Source organism: Gymnodraco acuticeps, unplaced genomic scaffold (genome assembly GCF_902827175.1).
Source record: "Gymnodraco acuticeps unplaced genomic scaffold, fGymAcu1.1, whole genome shotgun sequence".
Lineage (NCBI taxonomy): Eukaryota > Metazoa > Chordata > Actinopteri > Perciformes > Bathydraconidae > Gymnodraco > Gymnodraco acuticeps.
This window is the reverse complement of record NW_022990743.1, coordinates 513325-535120: the sequence shown is the minus strand read 5'-3', so window position 1 is coordinate 535120 and position 21796 is coordinate 513325. Positions and strand designations below refer to the sequence as shown.

Genomic DNA, 21796 nt, shown 5'->3' with positions numbered 1-21796 from the left:
GTTGAAATATTTATATGTGAGTGATCTATGCTATAATGGTGCAGTGCATGGACTGAGGTGAACTGCAATGTATAATTCAAACGTCTTCACTTAACAGTTATCACTAAGAGCAGTAAGCTGCTAAGTGACACATTTATAAGTCAATGTACAGTATTCAATTTCTTCCTATAGGTCTAGTTTTGCTCATTGTGTCCCTACATAACATCAATATGCCTTATCGCTTTTACAGTATTGTTTTCAAAAGCAAGTCGAGCTGCAGCCCAGAGTGCAAAGTAGGTTACACAACTACAACTTTCAACAGCAGCGATCTTATCTGGCTGCATGTGAGCAGCACAAGCTGTAAGAGGCAAGCAGCTGTGTGACTGGGTTTGACGTTCCCCCCTTTAACAATGAGCCTCTTGTCAACATTAGCCAGAGAGCTGCGCTGACCTTTCTAAAAAACCTACAAACTGGCCTGTGTGATGCAACGCTGGACCCAAAAGGCGTTTACCCTACAGGAGTGTATTTCTCCTTACATGTTATGCTCATTATGGGTAATAACAGACTAAAAAGTTGTGTGTGTGTTGAGGAATGTTCCTGTTCTCATCTCTTCACTGATGGCTGTCAGTGGGAGCTCCTGTACTCTGCTGTTGGTGTTGGCTGCCACATGTGGCTCCATGTGAGGCTTTCACAGGAGCTCACAGCAGCAGCAGGAGGAGGAGGAGGAGGAGGAGGAGGAGGAGGAGGAGGAGGAGGAGGAGGAGGAAGGAGACCTGTTCTGTTCTCAGCTGTTCAGGCTAGTACTGAGCACACACACACACACACACACACACACACACACACACACACACACACACATACACACCCCCCTACATGCTCAATCACTCACTGATTTTCTCTCTTTTCTCCCACTGCAGCTAGCAAAACACATGCATTACAGGCTGACAACACACAGCTGTTCACTCCTCTCCTTTACTCCACTGTTACTCGTCATGTGTTTGTACTACACAAATGCACCACAAATGTTATAGTTTGTCCCTATATTTTATACTTCTGCACCATACAAAGGGACCAATAATATTCGATAATACTATTGCAAACAGCTACCTTGTGCTTACTGTAGATACCATCAGTGTTGTGTGTTCACTGCTTCTCATGCCCTTTAACCACGTTTGTTACAGATGGAGGCAGGCGTGTTGCTCTGGCTCCATCTCCTGGCTGTTCAATCATATTGAGCAAATAAGTTAACTATTTTATCCACTGGAGGTCGACATGGTAATGCTCATGAGAAGTCATGTGGTCAGATGTAGGAAACACTATGAAGGTTTCTCATTTCTCTAACTCCCCTCCTCGACTCCCCTCCTTGACTCCTATCCTCGACTCCTATCCTCGTGTCTTCGTCCCGCCGACAGGAGATGCGAGCGGAGGAGTCGAGGAGGGGAACCGAGGAGAGAGGAGTGGAAGCAGCAGGCGTTTAGAGAAATGAGAAATCCTCTCCTCTGAGCGGTCATCTTAAAGAGACGTCCATTAATGATGACAGGAGGCACATCAGCCCTCTGTCTGATGGACAGACAGGGCCGGTTTTTGGCCCTAGGCGGTTGCCTAGGGCGCCAGATCTGGGGGGGGCGCTGCGCTGGTAGCTCTGGGAGGGAAAACACATTTTTGACCGTTGGTGCTCATCCTAATTTTCGGCCTTGATGTAACAACATTCATAATTAAGTAATTGTAACACCCTTTTCACCCCAGTTACACTTTTAATTTGCCCTGTACGATGGGCGCTGTCAGTGATGAAAGTGGGGGATTTTGGCTTATCGCCAGCTAAAATTTTACTTTTAATTAATTGACAGTGTGGTATAATGAGACAATAACAGGCTACAGATGCGGACATATATATACACACACACACACACACACACACACACACACACACACACACATATATATATTTATATAAATATATACAATTTCAGATTCAAACAGGTATGAGAGCACTCTCATAATAACGTAACACTGGAGGATCCGCGGAGGATACATTAGTGTATCCTCGGTTATAGCTCCTCCAGAGAGCCTCCTCGGTCCTCGATGTGCATTTAAAGAAATTAGATGTCCTTCAACATGGCGCCCTGAAATCCATTTCCGGAGTAAAGTAAGGCAAGGCAAGGCAAGGCAAGTTTATTTATATAGCACTTTTCAACACAAGGCAATTCAAAGTGCTTTACAAAAAATGAAAGAGATTAAGAAAATGGCATTTAAAATCAGTCATTAAAAAGAAAAGCTAATAAAATAAACATTAAAAGAAAAAAAAAGAAAAAATACATGGATAAAAGTTACAGTGCAGTCAATTAAACATTAAAAGAAAAAAGTACATGGATAAAAGTTACAGTGCAGTCTAAGATATGAATAGTTCAATTAAAAGCAGCGACAAAAAGAAAAGTCTTCAGCCTGGATTTAAAAGTAGTCAGAGTTGTAGCGGACCTGCAGGTTTCTGGGAGTTTGTTCCAGATATTTGGAGCATAATAACTGAACGCTGCTTTACCATGTTTAGTTCTGACTCTGGGGACAGAAAGCTGACCAGTCCCTGAAGACCTGAGAGATCTGGATGGTTCATAATTTAGCAGGAGGTCAGAAATGTATTTTGGGCCTAAACCATTCAGTGCTTTATAAACCAGCAGCAGTATTTTGAAATCTATTCTTTGACACACAGGAAGCCAGTGTAAAGACTTCAGAACTGGAGTGATGTGATCCACTTTCTTAGTGTTAGTGAGGACTCGAGCAGCAGCGTTCTGAATCAGCTGCAGCTTTCTAATAGATTTTTTAGTGAGACCTGTGAAGACACCATTGCAGTAGTCGAGTCTATTGAAGATAAAAGCATGGACAAGTTTTTCCAAATCCTGCTGTGACATTAGTCTTTTAATCCTAGATATATTCTTTAGGTGATAGTAGGCTGATTTAGTAACAGTTTTAATGTGACTGTTGAAACTCAGGTCAGAGTCCATGACTACACCTAGATTTCTGGCTTTATCTGTTGTTTTGAACATTGCACACTGAAGCTCAGCGCTAACTTTTATACGTTCTGACTTGGCTCCAAAAACCATTACCTCAGTTTTATCTTTGTTTAATTGGAGAAAGTTCTGACACATCCAGTCATTGATTTGTTCAATGCACTTACTCAGTGTTTGAATTGGAGCATAGTCTCCTGGTGAAATTGTTACGTAAATTTGTGTGTCATCTGCATAGCTATGGTAACTTATTTTGTTGTTCTTCATTATCTGAGCCAGTGGTAGCATGTAGATGTTAAAGAGAAGAGGCCCCAAGATGGAGCCTTGAGGAACCCCACATGTCATATTTGTCAACTCAGATGTGTATTTACCTATAGAAACAAAGTTGTTTCTGTCCTTTAAGTAGGATTCAAACCAATTCAGAACTGTTTCCGAAAGTCCCACCCAGTTTTCCAGTCGGTCTAGTAATATCTTGTGGTCAACAGTGTCAAACGCAGCACTGAGATCTAATAATACTAACACTGAAGTTCTGCCACTGTCTGTGTTTAAGTGGATGTCATTAAAGACCTTTACAAGAGCAGTCTCAGTGCTGTGGTTTGGACGAAAGCCTGACTGGAACACATCGAAACAGTTATTTAAATGCAAGAAATTACTCAACTGTTGAAAAACAACTTTTTCAATGATTTTACCTAGAAATGGGAGGTTTGATATGGGCCTGTAATTGTTCATTACTGAAGCATCTAGATTATTCTTTTTTAAGAGCGGTTTAATGACTGCAGTTTTCAGGGCCTGTGGAAAAATACCTGAGTGAAGAGATTTGTTTACTATATGAAGTAGATCTGAGGCCATGCAAGGCAAAACATCTTTGAAAAATCCTGTTGGAATAATATCAAGGCAGCAGGAGGAGGATTTCAGAAGTTGAATAATGTCCTCTAGGTTTTTATCATTAATCTGATGGCATTGTGTCATGATGTCTGAATTGATGTTAAGTGGACACAGAGACAACACATTTGCTGTTCCTGATGCAGAGTCACTGACTGCTTGTCTGATTTTCTGAATGTTGTCAGTGAAAAAGGAGGAAAAATCATTGCACGCCCTGGTGGATAAAAATTCAGAGGCTACTGACACTGGGGGGTTAGTTAGTCTGTCGACGGTAGCAAACAAGGCACGTGCGTTGTTTTTGTTTTTGGTAATGATGTCAGAGAAGAACGATTGTCGTGCGTTTTTGAATTCCAAATTATAAAGGCCAAGTCTCTCTTTATAGATTTCAAAGTGAACCTGGAGATTTGTTTTTCGCCACCTGCGTTCAGCTTTTCGACATTCTCTTTTTTCTGTTTTCACGCTCATGGCCTTTCTCCATGGAGATATTTTCTTGCCAGACACTTCCTTTACCTTAGTTGGAGCAATGGCATCTATAACATTTTTAATTTTTGAATTAAAATGATCTACTAGCTCATTTACTGAGATGTTAGCAGGGGCAAGTGTGGAAGAAAAATTCTGAGTAAACATTTCCCTAGTATTTTCAGTTAAATATCGCTTTGTGGTTATCTCTTTTGAACATTTTGTGAACAGAAATAGAGCTCTCAAAGAAAACACAGGAATGATCAGAGAGTGCAACATCAGTCACCACAACCTTAGAGATATTCAGACCCTTTGAGATAATTAAGTCCAGAGTGTGCCCCTTATTGTGCGTGGGCTCCGTCACATGCTGAGTCAGTCCATAGCTATCAAGAACACAAAACAGTTATTTTGCCCCTCTGTCCTGGGGGTTGTCAACATGGATGTTAAAATCACCAACAATGACTAGACGGTCAAAGTCAATACACACTATAGACAGCAGTTCAGTAAAGTCATCAAAAAAGCTTGCACAGTATTTGGGTGGTCTATAGATATTTAGGAACAGAGCTCGAGAGGAGCATTTCAGCTGAATGGCCACATATTCAAAAGAAGCAAAGTTTCCATACGATGTCTTCCTGCATTGAAGGGAATCTTTGAACAGAATAGCAACTCCACCCCCTTTCTTATGCATTCTTTCTTGACTCATAAAACTAAAGTTGGGAGGGGTTGATTCGATAAGAACAGCTGCACTGTTATTTTGTTCAATCCAAGTTTCTGTTAAAAACATAAAATCGAGATTGTGCTCAGTGATAAAATCATTGATTAAAAATGTTTTTCCTGCCAAAGACCTGACATTTAATAAAGCTAGTTTAAGTTTGTTAAACACACTATCAGTCATGTTTTTTGTAACAAGCTGTGGCTGACATGGAATCACTGCTAAATTAGATACACTCACACAAACGTTTGAGCGCTTCCTGTTTCTATGATTCACCGCTCTTAATCTATTACCTATCAACACAGATATCGGCAAAGCTACTGGCAGGCAAGTAAGGTTAAGTAGTGAGGCATTAAACCCTTTGCCCCCCTTGCAGCATCTTTCACGGTTGTGACACTATCACTCTGACAAAACATGTCTACAGATAGACAAACAATTATAATTATAAACTTCTGGCAAATTACTTAATACCACATCTGTGGAGGTTCCCACTCTAGTACCACATTTTCGCGTAATAAAGAATTGGCTAACCAAGGTAGCCTGTTCTCCCTGTCTCCGGTATGCTGGCGGCCAGAAGTAACAATCAGTTTGGGCATTTTAAACTCTTGCCAGATCAGTCTCAAACCAATATTTAAATATGTGTATCTGAGAGTTCTCAGATTCTTTGATTTCATAGTGTTATGTTTGCATTGTAAACTGATAGACCCAGCGAATCTTAAAACAGTTCATGATTACTTCATGTTTCCTGAAAAAAATATATAAAAAGTTCTCTCTTACTTACTGGTAAATGTCATTCATGCACCAACAGTTTTGTAGGGTTGTAAATCTCCCCCGCAACAGTGGACTTTAATAAACATGCTGCCAAAGGTATTTTCTTGTGCCCTGGATATGCTATATTGGCAGAAAAACAGTAGCAACTTAACACATTATCATCTGTTTAAGCACATTCAGGAGAAGCAGTGTGTGAGGTAAATGAGTGTGACTTCTTCTGTCTAATAAAGTGGCTATGAGAAGCATGTGAGGGGCAGATAAAGTGCTGCTGGCATGCGATACAGTAACAGAGCGGCTATGCAAGGCATCCGAGCGCTGACATCTGCCCGAGCAGCTGGGAGATCCCACAGGTCTGCGCTCTGGTTACTCAATGCATCAGACTGTCATCACAATTCACTAGTATTTAAATACCTAACTAGAAAAAATATGTAGTTTTATGACATGCCCTGCATAATAAAACTTGGGTCGTATTGGTGTTTCAGAGAAATGCATCAGGTGATGTTATGGTAGCAGATCCGGAAGCTTTGAATCACAAGGTGTTGAAGGACTTTGGCCACTAGATATTGCTGTGTCTTGTGAGAGATGCTCTAAACCACAAGTGACCGAGATGCACAGCTGACTTCTGCTCCTTCTCTGCAGGTACGGGGTTGAATATTCTTTTGATTTCTCACAGGAAACAGCATAACATTATTCACAATGGCAATATTGCAACTGTATTCTGCTATATGTGCGAGTTAATAGAGTATACATTTGAATATAGTTCTCCTTCAAATGTAGAACTTGTATTTTTGGTTTTGATCTGATGGCGTCCTCTTTCTTGGAAAGTACATAAACATTAACAGAGAGTCATATGACTGTCAGTGGAACAATCTGTTATATAATAATGAAGTTAAGTCAGCTGTATAATTGAATGATAGTCAAAATGTCCAAAAAGTGAATTCAAGAATTTTGGCCTTTTAATAGTAATCATGTTTGTCCAGATCAAATCGATCACTAATTGATATTTTTCTTTATTTCTCATACAGATATTATTAACATGTATTACATGAATACTTGTACATTACCTACAAACAGCCTGCTATTTACTTAATTTGTATTGACTGTTTCAAAATACAGGACGGTATGCATTTTTTAATTATTGTACAAATTAAATTACTGAGCTCTGTATGATACAAAATAGACTAAAATTCAATAAAGTATTACTGTTCATCAAATATAGTAGTTGAAATTATTATTAAGCCGTAGCCTAAAAAGGTATTGTGTACGGTCAGTAGTGCAAATGGGTTAAGATCAATTAGCTGTGGTTTCAGTGCATTTCTACATTTTTAACAGGCATGAAAATGTATTGTAGGCTATTAATGCCTAAAATAATAATAATAATAAGATCTAAGGTATACATTTCTTTTTCTATATGTAATGTATTTAAAGACCCAAAAATAATGGACAACTTCATAACTGAACATTATTTGAAACAGTATTTGTATGTTTTTGTCCAGAGCTTTTTGGTTCATGAACATTTCCACTGTACAATAGTTAGGCACTTCAGGTATTTATTTTCACACATCATCACTGTAACATCCTCTTGTTGTAGCTGCTGTGAGAGGGATTGCTATGGCAGGATTTGGCCTGAGGAGGACCCAGTCCCTGAAGAGCCTCTCTGGGGTTCAGGAGAGGTCATGGGTCATGCCAGCTCTCACCCGCTGGGACAGGAAGTCTGTCACTCAGCTGGTGCAACAGTAAGTGTCGCACAATATACCTGGTTTATAAATACTGCTTCATCTTCACACATTGGGGGCTTTCTGGTACAGTTCTCTTCTGGTAGCCACTGACTAAGGGATGAAAGTCAAGTGTCACATAGACATTTTCATTCACTTTTACTGCTCACAACAGCTGATTCTTGGATTCAAATCAAAAGAGACACTGTAACACGTGTCAATAAATGTGTTTAAACAGTTACCAAAGCTGTGCTGACCTGAGCAGTATTGCAAAGGAGGATCATAAACTCCAGGTAATACACATTTGTATTTACTCATTACGAGCGATAAATGTAACAACCAATAAAACATTGCCAGAAATCACATACAAATAAAATGCTGCTTTCAGATGTCAGAAAGCTGTGTTGACGGTGGATTGAGGAGGCTGGACACTGGAGTGGAGAATTTGGCCTTTTGCGGGTCTGGAAGAAGCTCTAATCTGTCCAGGAGCTGCTCCATGGACTTCCTCCCTCAGAGGGAGCCTTCAGGTACCAGAGCTCTGTGCGCCCTGTTTGAGTCCAAGGCTGGCCTTCATAAAAGCTTCACCAGCAGCCCCCGGCTCAACACTGGCAGTAAAACAGAGAGAGACTGCCCTCTGCAGGACTGGAGAAGTCCCAACACCTCCTTAAAGGATGCAACCAATCAGGTGTGTGAGTTTAGTTTAATATCAGGTTTCACTGAATTGACTGAAGTAATATTATCCTTTAGATTAGATCCTATGTCAAAGCGTCAAATAGTGAAACATTATGGACATTTTCTTATTAGCTCTCTTTCTAAGAGTGAAATGTGTAGATGGATACCACTCTCATGTATGTACACTAAAAGCTAGAAAGCTTAGCTTAGCTTAGCTTAGCTTAGCATTAAGACTGGATTCGTTTGTGGACTACTTTTCAAACCTGGAATTTGGCAATTTGTCCATTGTCCCCTTTTTTTAAATGGACATTGAAGACATTTTGAACTCTCATGAACTGAAAACACACTGTGAAAGGGTTAAAATACAAATAAAATACACTGACACAACCACACAAACCGAACAACACCGTCAATTACAATATATCCACGCTATAAAACATATCCTCCTTTATCCTCTATTTTACCTACTGACACCATTAGACGACTAGCAACCAGTGATTTAAAAAAGGGTTTTAAATCAAGGGGAGAAGTCGGGTCATTTACTTATAGACCTCTATACAATCTCACCCTTTGAAACCAGTAGAGATATTAAACAGGGAGACACAGTTGTATTGATATCCATATTAAACAAGAAAGCGAACAAACGTTACTTCTCCAAAATATCAAACTTTTACATTAAGCTGTAATTGGTTCAGATCTTAACAGGCCCAATTCCCTAACCTCACTATATGTTGTTTATTCACAGAGAGCTGACCAGGTGGAAGGAGGGAAGGCCATGAACGGACTCCCAGAGTCTTCTGCCAGAGCATCGAGACACTCGCATGGTGAGCAGCGGTGCTTCATTTCAGGATAGTCTGAGATCTGACAGGGCATACAGGGTCGGTGGTTCCCTCAAAGGCATGACATCACTGTTGTATTCTGGTGCCACAGTGCGTCCTCCTCACCTTACAGCACTATTGAAAACGTTTTGAAAAGTAAGACTGCCTTCTCTGATCTATGGGCGAGTAAACATTTGTGTTATTAATCCGTGTGTCAAAAACAGTGTTTTAGCATTCCCAAATGTCAGGTATATCCAATGAATCTGGGATAAGTTACCAGAGTAAAAATGCCAGGATCAGCTCCTTGTGTTTTGAAAGTGTCACAATACAAACCCTGACAGAGTTGGGTAAACACTGACCACTATGTTCTTTGGCCCTGGGGGTTGAAGGAAAACAGCTAAATAAAGACGAGGATGCAGCAGTGTAAAGGCATAACTATGCGTTGGGCTTAAGATAGAGTGAGGCTGTTGCTGATGGCTCCGACCGTGACGCAGACCTTGGCCCTCGGAGCCATGCCTATCCGTGTCAAGCAACTGATATCAGACAGCGTACGGTAGTTGACGCTTTGACCCTGAGATGAGTCTGGCGTGAATAAGACACATAGTTCACTGACCCTTCTGCTTCACTTTAAAGAAGTTAGCAACATATTTTTGAAAAATTATATATACTATTTTCTATTATTAGTCCTATTTAAATGTCAGCCATTGACTAGCAACATAAACAACATTGATTTCATTTGATATCTTGAACCAGAAACCATGAAAATAGCACGTATGACAAACTCTGAAAAAAATGGCTCGATCTAGAAGGAAAGTATTTAATAATAATAAACAGTTACATTTTTAATCCTTTGCTCTCAATTGAAAGCCTGATATAACAGAAATTATTGTTTAGAGCTGTAATTGCTTTGGGATCGAAAATGGTGGTATTAGATGGTTTCATTGGGGACGTTTTGGTCAATAAGGGTCTGACTGTCAGTACTTGTCTAAACTGTTCATGATAGTCTTATTATAGGAGCTTAGGTTTCAAATAAACTTCAAAAATAAAACCAAAAAAACACATCTCTTCCAAAATGTATGCAAACATATTTAACTAGAAATGTCTTCATTGAGGGACAAAGCTTGACCATTTTGACCATTAGAAGATTAGAAGGCCACTAGAATAATCTAGTAGCATATATGTGACAATACTAATATGTCTTCAGCTGTCTTATTAGTGAACAACTTTACAAAAAAGGGACTTTTACTGTGTTTATTTATTATGTTGCTCCCAAAATGCCCTCCGACAGACATACTGCAGGTCCCACCCCGTTCCCGTTATAGTGGGTGACGATGTAGCTATGGGAATGGGAGGCGGAGGGGTGTCCCAGTCCCTCAGTGACTAACAGAGGCGATTGACTCAGCCGAGTTGCAGCAGCCGCCAGCACTCCCTCCCAAAATAGCCCAAGTCTTTCAGTGGGGCAGTGGTCTCTGATAAAAATCAGCTGTCACCTAGACCACAGGACTAGAAAGAGTTTGGTCAGAGTGAAGCGACAAGCAGAGAGGAGACCGGCTGTATCACATATAACAGGGCCTTAAGAGTTATCCAGCTCACCCAGAGATACAGGGAAGAGACACAGAACCACGCTGGATAGTATTTTAGTGAGTATCATGAGTATTGACTTGATTGAAACTGAGTGATTGTGTTGCTAATGTGAAATATACTGTATAATAGTGACGGAGAAAGCTTTGTTCTGTCGGATGTTGTTGGTCTGGGAAAAATATGGAGTGTGGTGGATGCTCTTCATGTTTTTTCAGTTCATTGACAAGATTAAGTTTAAGTTGAATATTGTCTGTTGATGATAGGTCACTGAGGAACATTTACTTTTAACAGATTCATTAAAAGGGTAAAAGCTTAAATTAAATTAATTACAGTTACCAAATTTGATTTTAAAACGCCTTTGGCATTCTGAATACTTATTGTTTATGGTGATTTCCTTATAAGTGATATCAGAGCTAAATAAGGTCACAGATTGATGTATTGTAAGTGCATTGCTGGCATCTTCATTTAGTCTTGAGTGGCTATATATTTCCAGCCCTTTTCCTTAGAAATGCTTGGAATGGGAGGTCAGACAACAGGAACTTGCAGTTGTCAGCTTTCCTTCTTTCTATCATCAGTCAGGGTGAACTATACAATGAGAAGCAGCATATCTGCCATAAAAGTAATAAGGAAATTCAATATAATGTTGCATTATCAGGTGTAACACACAGTGGTGCGATGTGCTGTGTGGGGCCCTCCTGTATGAGCCGCCTTTTGGCACGCAGGTTTTCATTACAGTCTGTGAATGTGGCTACAATCGCCAACAGCTGACGGTGGTGAAGGTGGTGGAAGTGAAGAACAAATAGCAACTGCATTTCACCACCATTTGTACAGCTGCCAGCGGCCCAAAACACCCCCTACATTGCTGTGCCGCTAATAGCTCCTCTTCATTCCTGGAGAATCAGATCAAAGAGATGTCAGGTTGGGAATCACGGAGAAAGGTGTTAGACGTCAAAGAAGTCACTTTGATTGGTAACAACTGGACGTTGTATTTTCGGCAGATATTGATGCCAGTGTATGAGTAATGATAAGTTGACCTCTCAGCTGATTGGGTTAGGACTTTAACTGGGCACGCATGGCGCTCATTCTGTCTGCTCACCCATCTATGAAAATAGTTTAAGTCCGGACTCGTGAGAGTCGCCAGCTTGCTGTTCCATCCTTTTGTCCTGTTGGGGCTTAGCGTTTGAAAAGGGGAGGTGTGTTCAAATCTGAACATTAGTCACAGCCGGATGGCCTGAGCAGCACTCTGGGCTGACCTCTGGTCATATTGTTTGCAGTGCTGTTGTTGTTGAAATACTTTCTGAATTCAACATACCTACCATATTCTTTACCACAGAGTAAAACAACCAGGTGAACTAACACACATCAAGCTTCGTAGGTATTTTCCATGTTTTTCATGGGGTCAGGCAGGCACATTCCTTTGGTCAGGTGTTGATGGTTTGATGGCAGAGAGCTCACACAAACAATGTGAAAACAATCCGTGTCACTCCAGCTGAGCTAGCAGTTGCTGTTTTGGCAGGCAGCAGGCTGGCTGTGTGGGCCTATTTGTCATGTCCCCTATGGGTTCAAAATCTTCGTAAAAGCATTTGTTTGTTACAATGTCACATTTAACTCATAAGTCCGCCAAGCTACTCAAAATCACTGGATGCTGTTTACTGTTTGCCACAAGTTAACAGTGAGTTGTAACAGTGATAAGATAGCTCCCTCCACCACTAAAAATACACCCACACATTGTTATCATTAAACTTGTCGCTGGCACTATACACACTTCACACTTGTTCTGGAAAACGTGTCAACACATCTAAACAAGCAGGACAGATACTTTCCCAAGGTTATTTTACTTAACATGGTATCTTATATTTTAATTATTTGTTTATTGATTTTGCAGAGGATAAATATAGTCCATCACTGACTAAAGGGGAGACGCCAACAAGACAAAGCAGACACAGGATATCTACTTCCTCCTCGGTGAGAGACAGATCAGCTCTCTATCTGTCAAGAGCAGCAGCTATCGACTCCACAGGAGGCTCAGCACAGCCAGTGAGTTCCTGAAATGCCTCTCATTCCTCCCCACACACGGAGGTCAAGGGCTTCAATAGAGAATAACCACAATGCTCAGCCCCAATGAAAGCACACGTGAAGCACTGCAACAACTTTTACATAAAATAAATGAACTAACTCATATGCTGATCAAAATTACTCTTTTTTTCTGTTCAATAGGAAATTGTCAGTACTTCAGGAACAAGAGCTAAAAACAGCAAGGTACTGTATAGTTCACTCACCTTTCTCTACTGCAGTGTGAGGGTGCTGCTAATATGTGTGCTGTGAAAATGACTCTTATTTTGCTTGAAAATAACCAAAACACAGTTATCCTTTGATCAACTTTCAACAACTTAAAGGTGGGGTAGGTAATTTTGGAGAAACCAGCTTGAGTGCGCTAGAATTTGAAAATACACAGCTGGAAAAAATCTGCCACACGAGATAAGTTTGTGCACAGATGGAAGGCTGACAGGCAGGTAGGTAGGCCATCCAGTTATTTTAGCCGGGCCGGCTAAAATGATTGGTCGTGCTTTTTACAGTATTACGGCTTCCACAGATGAATTTTTTTAATGGATTTTTTGTCAAAGCACTTAAGATATTCATTGCTATCGGGATGTTAAGAGCATTCCATGGAATATAACAAAAAGTGTATCTCGAGCCGGTTTCTCAAACTTACCTACCCCACCTTTAAGAAGCAACATAATAATATCATATAATGGCATGAGTTAGGAAAAAGCCATTCAATACAACTTAACTGCTTTTTGTTCATTAACAATTTATTTTCCCTTAAAAACAGACAATGACACGTAATGTTTTTCCGGTTTTTCTACCTTTTGTTAACACCAATAGCAGACCAACATTAGTATTTAGATTTTTTAGATTTCTTCTAAAACTAAATATTCTAAATCTCAACGTGCTACACAAATAAGTGTAACATATTCAATCTTGATAAATTACTATGGAAGAATACCGCAGTAAAATACCGAAATAATAATTACCATTTTTGGACAGTAACACATTTTCTAATGTTTCCATACTCACTGGATTAAAAATAAAAAAATACAAATAATTCCCACACATAATATGAACATTCTTAAAGCTGCTGCTCATGTTGAAAAACCCACAAGTATCTATAACCCAACTCTAAGTGTACCCTATAGCTCATAGTTTGGGTTTTGAAGACCCAATTTACTATTTTGATTCAGTTGCACTCTTCTCGCCAGTGTGTTTTTTTTTCGGCAGCCGACGGCACATTTCTTTAAGAAAGCTCTAAAAGCCCACTGTACAGTATCTGTTTCGCACCGAACAAACAAAATGAGCAACCAGCTAGTGAATATGGTGGAGCATTTAGTGGCTAAAATAAATATTATTCAAGAATTATATTAGTCAAGGCAGACATTTAGTTACTAATGTAACTTAGTGCCCTTACAGTATAGACTGGGTGCCTGTGTGATGTCCGCTTACTAACAGCTATGAAGTGTTGAAGCCTGGTGTGACAGAGGATGGTTTGCTGTGAAACACATCAAGTGAGCAAGACAAAGGTAAAGTATGGCTTCACTTTGTTAAAATGCATGTCATTCTCATATTTGCACATATCTTAAAAAATAATCTGTTTGATTACTGAAACCTGACCATTTTACTCCCATCTGTCTTTCATTTAAAGATGGCTGAACCAGCCAGGAAAATCACAGTTTCCCAATCAGCTCATGATGAAGACAACCTGCCTCTCCCACCACCTCCTCCCGTACCACCTAGACCCATTGACTATGAAGGGCCTTCCGCCTTCAGTAATCTCCCTCCGCCTCCACCCAAAGAAAGCTTTTCCTCGATCCAACAACAACGGCAGAAGAGTGAGCTAAAGAGGCTCTTCAAACACATACACCCAGACCTAAGGGCAAGTCTTGATGACGTAGATGACGATGAGATAATGAAGGCAGTGCAGCAAGAAAACACTCAGGCAGCGGATGCAGCTTATCAATGTGAAGTGCAGTCCATGAGGTGGATCTTTGAGAACTGGACTCTGGACAATATTGGGGATCATCCTCATGAAACCAAGAAGCTGCTGGATGATGAGGAGTTAACAGGTGGAAACGTCAGGGGCACCTCCTCCATGTTTGAGCACATTGACAGCACCCAACAAATGTCTGCTAAAAGACAGACTTCTGTCAGAGGTGATGTTAGAACATCAACGTGGCTGTTTGAGTCCCAACCCTTAGATTCTCTAAATAAATTAAAAAGAGAAGAAGGTGAACTGGTCGAAGCAGTGCTAAAAGATTCAATCCAGCCAGGAGACGTGACAGGGGCACGGCTGCTTTTTGAGTCTAAACCATTGAGTACCTTGGGACGCTGCAACTCCATAGAAGACTATAGCTTCCTAAAATTGAGATCTGAGCTTCAGGAGCAAAAAGGAGATGTCCAGAAGACTGTCAAACTCTTCCAGGCAGAACCTTGCTGTGCCATCAAAGACAACAGAGGCAATATGCATGAGATTAAATCCATCTGCAGGGAGGAGATCAACAGCAGCAACATCAGCACTGCCCGCTGGCTTTTTGAAACCCAGCCATTGGGTCTCATTAATAAGGGAACTGATGGGGTTAAAATAATTCGGGGTATATCTCTGGAAGAGGGAAATCGAGGAGGAGTTGATCAGAAGAGGTGGATGTTTGAAACTCAGTCATTTGACACAATACAAGAGGTCATTGGCGAAGACATGTTTGAAGGAACGGTGGATGAAAGCACAGGAGAGGCCGATGTCCTAAGCAAGAGGAAGCTCTTTGAGATGCAGCCCTTGGCAGCGCTGAAAGGAGATTCTGAAGAAAAGCCTTTGGAAAAAGAAGAAATGATTGCAGGTGATGTCAAGACTTCTATGTGGCTGTTTGAAACTCAACCCATGGAGACCCTTAATGATAGCTACGAAGTTGGCCGTTTGAAGAAAGTTACTCTTTCAGCTGAAGAACAAGGTGAAGTCAAAGGCAAAAAACAGATGTTTGAGGGATGTAGTACTCAAAAGAACACCCAATCCAAGGAACAAGAGATTGAAAAGGGCGATGTGAAGGGATTCAAAAATCTTTTTGAAACAATTCCTCTGAGCAAAATTGCTCATTCTGATGAAGAAATAATTGAGGAGGAAAAATCTATTGCAGCGGGAAACGTAAAAGATAACAAAGCAATGTTTGAGACAACACCTTTGTATGCAATAAAGGACAGCTCTGGAAACCTCCATACAGTCACGACAGTAAGCAGAGAAGAATTAATCAAAGGGAAGGTCCAAAACTATAAATGGATGTTTGAGACCAAGCCTTTAGACAAGCTTGCAGAGGGAAAAGGAAATGTAGAGGTGATAAAAGGCATCACCAGACAGGAAGATATGATGGCCGATGTCAATATGGCGAAGTGGCTTTTTGAAACCCAAACAATAGATGGGATCCATTCTAAGTTCAACCAGAAAGAGCAGGATGCATCTGGAGAAGAGGAACCTCGAAAAGGTGATGTCAAGAAATGTACTTGGTTATTTGAGACCCAACCAATGGACATTTTGTATGACAAAGCTGAACAAGTAAATGCTAAAGAAGCCATTGACAAAACCAACGTCAAGTCCATTACTTGGCTTTTTGAATCACAGCCTCTAGAAAGCATTAAAGATGGCGAAGAGTACAACTTGAAACTATGCAACACCATAAAGGATTCTGTTAAATCTGAAGTTGGTGTTCAAACAGTCAAACATGTGTTTGAAACTGAACCGTTGGATAGCATTAGAAAGGATGCAAATTCTGAGCACAATGAGAGACGTGTCAGCCAGGTCAACTTTCAGTCTGGAGATGTCTCACGAGTCAAAGAACTGTTTGAATCCCAGTCCATTGATGAAATAGGATCAGTAATGGTGACATCGAATGAACAGAACCAAGATGAACACCTCGAAAAAGGTTCTGTACACAAATGTACTTGGATGTTTGAAAACTGTCCAATGAACCAGATGAATGAGGACAATGAGGATGGAAGCATTCGGAGAGTCAGCACTGTAGAAGGTGGGGATGTACAGAACAAAAGGTTTATATTTGAAACCTCCTCACTGGACAAAATCCACAACCAACCCCTTGAACTGATGTCCGACTCTGCGGAAGAGCCTCCAAGCAATGTTGATGTGAAGTCAAGCACCATGCTGTTTGAGTCCCTGCCACTGTATGCGATCAGGGACAAAGAAGGCCAGTTTCATGAAGTAACAACTGTGAAAAAAGAGGAGGTAATGAGTGGTGATGTAAGAGGAGCAAGGTGGATGTTTGAGACAAAACCCCTTGACGCTATCAAGGCAGAGAAGGAGGTTTACGTGATCCGAGCTGTTACACAAGAAGATGTCAAGAAAGGAGATGTCAAATCCGCAAGATGGAAGTTTGAGACACAACCTTTGGACTCACTTACCAGCCGAGATGAGCCCTCTGTGAGGGTTATTGAAGACTTTGGGAGCAATAATGTGCAGCTAAATAAAGAGATATTTGAATCTGAGAAGTCATGCCAGAAGTTCACGCGAATGGTTAGTGTCACTGACGTCCAGCAGGGCGATGTCAGAACCTCCACCTGGCTCTTTGAGAATCAAACCATTGACAGTCTGAAAGGAGAACTTCAGGAGCAAGGTCCAGTACAAGCAGTACACAGGGAAGACAGCCAGAAAGGGGATGTTAAACGCTGCACGTGGCTGTTTGAATCACAGCCACTGGACAAGATCAAGGAGCCTGAGGATACTTCAGTGCAAGGTACTGAGGAGGAAATGCCAAAATCTGATGTTAAGTGCACAACCTGGCTCTTCGAGACAACTCCACTGGACAAAATCACTGCCAACAGTATTGCTGACACCCTGTCCTATCTTTACCAAATGACTTTTGTTCATTCAAGTGGCATCATAATAGAAGCAAATGAAAGCAGAAATGTTAACATGGCAAAATATCAGCTTGAAAGCAATAAAGGTGTGCAAATCCAGAAAGAAGAGGTTGTTGGTGGTAACATCAGGAACATCATGTCACAGCTTCTGCTCAAACCAACTCTGAAGCCCCAAGTTAGTCTTCTTAGAGAAGTGGAGAAGGGTAAAGTGAATACCACAGTCGTAGAACTTCCAGTCTACCACTCATCCACAACTATCAACCTCGAGAGGGATACAAGAATACAAAACATTGTCCAGATGATCGATGAATTCCTTTCCGAAGATAAGGATTTGAAAAATGGAATCATCATGCAAGAGACTGCAGGGGGGCAAGCAGAGATGTCAGTTTATTCACTCATCTGCAATTCTGAAACCAAAACTGAGAGTCACGTTATTGAGAAGGGAGACGTTAGGTCTACGATCGGAAATCTATTAGCTACGGCCAATAGTCAGAGGACTGCAGTGTCGTGTAGGGTGGATGAAAATGAAAAGGGAAATGTCAATCTGTACAAAAGTTGCATTGAGAAAGGAGATCTGAACTATCTGAAAAGTCTTCACACTGAGGCAATAGGAGATGAAGTTGATCACTGCCATCTGTCTGAGGAGCCCCTTGAAATAGTTCAGGGGGATGTAAAGGAAGCAATGAGAAACCTCTGTCAACAAAAAGAGCAGGTGGAACGAACCATTTCTGATGTTTTGCCAGGGGATGTAAAGAACACCAAAAAAGTGTTTTTGACGGAGTGCCCTCTCGGTGTTGAAAACTACCATCCAAAAGAAGAAATAATCCCTGGGGATATCTTATCAGCAAAGCAACAACTTGCTTTGATGCAACATGCCGTGGTGGAAAAAGAGGACATTGTGGCTGGCGACATCAAGGCAACAATGCAGTCATTAGAACGTGCAAAGAAACAGAGCATGTGTGTGGAGCGGGAGATTGTTAAACCTGGAACTATCTATGACATGAACTTGTCAGGTCCTGAAATAGAAGGACGTCAAGCCCAAAAAGAAGTTATTCTAGCCGGAGATGTGAAAGCAGCCAAAAAGTCTCTTGAGTTCGCTAAGCAGCAAAGCCTGCATCTGGAGCGTGAAGTCATTGTCCCTGGAAAAATATACAACCTGAATGTCACAGCACAAGAGGAAAGCTCCTCCACAGTGATGCAATCTGCATGTTCGTCTACCTCCAGAAGCCAGCAAACCAAGACTTATCCAAAGGTCAGTGTTGAGAAAGATCAGGAAAGCCATGTTTCCTTTGAGGCTTGTCAACAAAGTGCAGTTATAATCAGTAAATGTGCACCAGAATCACTGCCACCTTTTGTAGGTTGTGAGCCTAATGTTCAGACAACAGAAAATGAGACAGAAGAATTCAGAGGAGATGTGAGGGCAGCTATTAGGTCTCTGCAGAGTGCAGCAACAGAGCTGAAGCTACTAGATAAAGAAGATATTGTAAGAGGTAATGTCCAATTTGCTCTGCAATCTCTTGAGAAGTCTAGTGTAAATGTATCCAAAGGAGACTATAAAGCTGCAATGATATACAGGAATTCAGGAAAGGCTTGTTCAGGGAGGAGCAAGACTGTTCACCAGCAGTGTGTTGTGGTGTCTGTGCCTCCATCTGACACAAAACTGTCTCCTTCAATTTCAGTAACCTGTGAAGGACAACCATCGCTAACAACACAGAATTCAACGACCCACCCTGTAGCAAATGGAAACTCTAGATCCTCCAGCTCTGTGTGTGAAGCTCCACCTCCACTCCCTCAAAAGACAAGTGAGAAACTGCAGGAGCAGAAGCCAGCTTTACCACCAAAGCCACAATGGATCAAATCTGTAGTTGTAGAAGATGAGAATATTTTAGCTGCTCCCAACGTCCCTTGCACCATTACAGACAACATAGAACGCGCAGACATCTTTCCAAAACCAAATAAAAGCTTTCCCAAGCCTTGTCCAGATAAACTTTTGGAAAACATAACACATGGTCAAACCAGTAAAGAGGCCTTACATGAAACATCACACCAAAACTGTATTGAAGCATTCCATGACTCAAATAAAATACAAGAAAGTCTACCAACCCACTCAAAGGTTCAGGAAAATAAGAAGCAAAAGAAAATACTTACAGGAAGCAAATCAGAAGGCCTCGTCGTGAGGTTGAACAGCACTGAAATGGAGATGGACAGAAATGTAATACAGAAAATCAATGCAGCTGAGGAGATACAAATGTGCATGAAGAATTATGCAGAAGAAGGTAAACATGAAATGAACATGAGCTTGCAGGCTGCTCTACATAACTTCGAAAGAAAAAAGAGTGAGACTCAAGAGAATAGAGTCCCTTTGTTGTCGAAGAGAGTAAGAGTGATACATGATAGTGATAGTGACCATAAGCAAACCAACAATACCACAGCTCAGCAACACCAATCACATCCCAAAGATGAACGCAACACTGATGACGCGCAGCAAACATCAAAGACCAAGACATGCCACGTACTGCAAAACGAAAAGCCACACAAAATTGAAGATAAAGTTGTTTTAAGAGAAAAGAAAGGAAGGGAGACAGACGACCAAAGACGACAAAGGCTTTCTGTCCACAAGGAAGAGATCATGAAGGGAAATGAGAAAGCGGCTAGTGAAATCTTTGAAAATTTGAGGAAACGAGAGGAACTCAAAGGAATCCTTTCTCAAGTGCAAGAGATGGAGGGAGAGACGTTATATGAGACTGTCCCTGCGTGGATGGTTACACAAGGTGGAAATGCAAAACAAAGTAAAACTGGAGAAAAGAAGGTTGAAGTAGAGACACAGGATGATGATCTAGAAAGCATCTCCTCAGTTGAGACAGCATTTGAAGATCTGGAAAAGGCAAGCAAGGAAATAATGAATCTGAAGGAAGAAACATTAGCAAAACTTATTGACATTGAAGAGACCATTAAAAAGGCTTTGTACTCCGTTTCCAACCTGAAATCTGAGGCTGACATCGCAGGGTTGTCAGGACTATTTGATGAATCTTTAAAAACTGAGCAAAGCTTTCATCCTGCCAACAACATCAGGAAAATCAGCATTGGCTCAAGCAAGGTCAAATCAAGTGAAATCAAAGAGGCATCTGTGGGGAATATGCAAACCTACTCGGACTCAAATCGTTCCAAACAAGAAGTGCGCAGACAAGTCCACAACAGGCCACTCATCAGACAGTCCTCATCCCAGTCTTCCCCATCATTCATCTCAATTCACTCAGCTGCCAGAAAGCCTGTCGAACAACCAAAGCCACCTATGTCAACATTTAAACCAAAGGGTGATTCTGAAAGTTGTCATAACGCAAATAGCGATCGTGGACATGAGTTTGCTGTACCGTTAAAGAATGGTCACGGCCCGGCACAACGCAAGGTCAGTGTGCTCGAGGTGAAAACTGTTCCAGAGCAACCCGCAGGAATAGTTGGTACAAAGACAGTCAGTGAAACATACGAAGAGACCGATGGCTTTGGCAATGTATTTGTTTCATCTGTGACTTCCACATTTGTCACCAAACAGTCTGAAAGCAAACCATCGGCACTGTTTGAAGTAGTGGGGAATCCAACAAAATACGAAGTCATGACATCCCCATTAATTCGAAGATCTGCTCGCCCTTTTGAAGAGAAAGTGTTGAGCACTGCTAACAATGAAGGGACTGTGTTTGTAACATTTAGCCAACCAAAAGAAAAGCTCTAATTAGGACAAAAAGAGTTTCCTGAATTACATTTTAGGAAAGCAGTTTATTCATTTGTGTATTTATTACAATTTCTGAAAAGGTTTTGTCGGTCATAAAATTGATATTATTAAATTATGGAAATGTTGACATTTAATACAAATTTGTTTTATAGATTTTATACTGTAACCACATGGTAAAGTGTTAAGTTCTTGTATTAAAGCTAAGCATAGTTGATGCTGTATATTCTGTTGTGTAAATTGTCAAATAAAAACGATTTTAAAATATGTGATTGTGAAAATGACTGGTCTCTAATTATTGTTCTTTAAAACTCAAAGTTTATTAGATATAGAAAATCATCATATCACAAAATGTTCACTTCCTTATACATCTTAATGACGCTAGCTTTAGAAATAATTAAGTTTACTTAAAAGAAAAGTTCAAAATGTTGGGAAATACACTTTGCTTTTTGGCAGAGTTAGAAAATAACATTCATACTGCCCTCATATTTCGCTGCTTAACAACACATATTTTTAAACGACATTATCATTGACATTATCAAATCATTACAATAGACAGAAAGGCTTTAATGAAA

At 40.7% G+C, this 21796-nt stretch overlaps 1 protein-coding gene across 5 annotated transcripts; it reads left to right on the top strand.

Moving 5' to 3' along the window:
• Nucleotides 1-6374: 6374 nt before the first annotated feature.
• Nucleotides 6375-21502, top strand: xirp1 (xin actin binding repeat containing 1). 5 transcript variants are annotated; one of them, XM_034232069.1, is made up of 9 exons: nucleotides 6375-6441; nucleotides 7394-7538; nucleotides 7756-7810; nucleotides 7906-8202; nucleotides 8935-9013; nucleotides 12474-12625; nucleotides 12806-12847; nucleotides 14289-18749; nucleotides 19177-19449. In XM_034232069.1, the coding sequence occupies exons 2-9, from the start codon at nucleotides 7414-7416 to the stop codon at nucleotides 19177-19179; spliced, it is 5214 nt and encodes a 1737-aa protein (XP_034087960.1). In that variant the 5' UTR covers nucleotides 6375-6441; nucleotides 7394-7413; the 3' UTR covers nucleotides 19180-19449. The 5 variants fall into 5 exon arrangements, with proteins under 5 accessions (XP_034087960.1, XP_034087955.1, XP_034087956.1 ...); XM_034232064.1 differs by having other exon boundaries at nucleotides 6385-6441; nucleotides 14289-21502; XM_034232065.1 differs by lacking the exons at nucleotides 6375-6441; nucleotides 7394-7538; nucleotides 7756-7810; nucleotides 7906-8202; nucleotides 8935-9013 and adding exons at nucleotides 10395-10647; nucleotides 14057-14166 and having other exon boundaries at nucleotides 14289-21502.
• The last annotated feature ends 294 nt before the right edge of the window (nucleotides 21503-21796 follow it).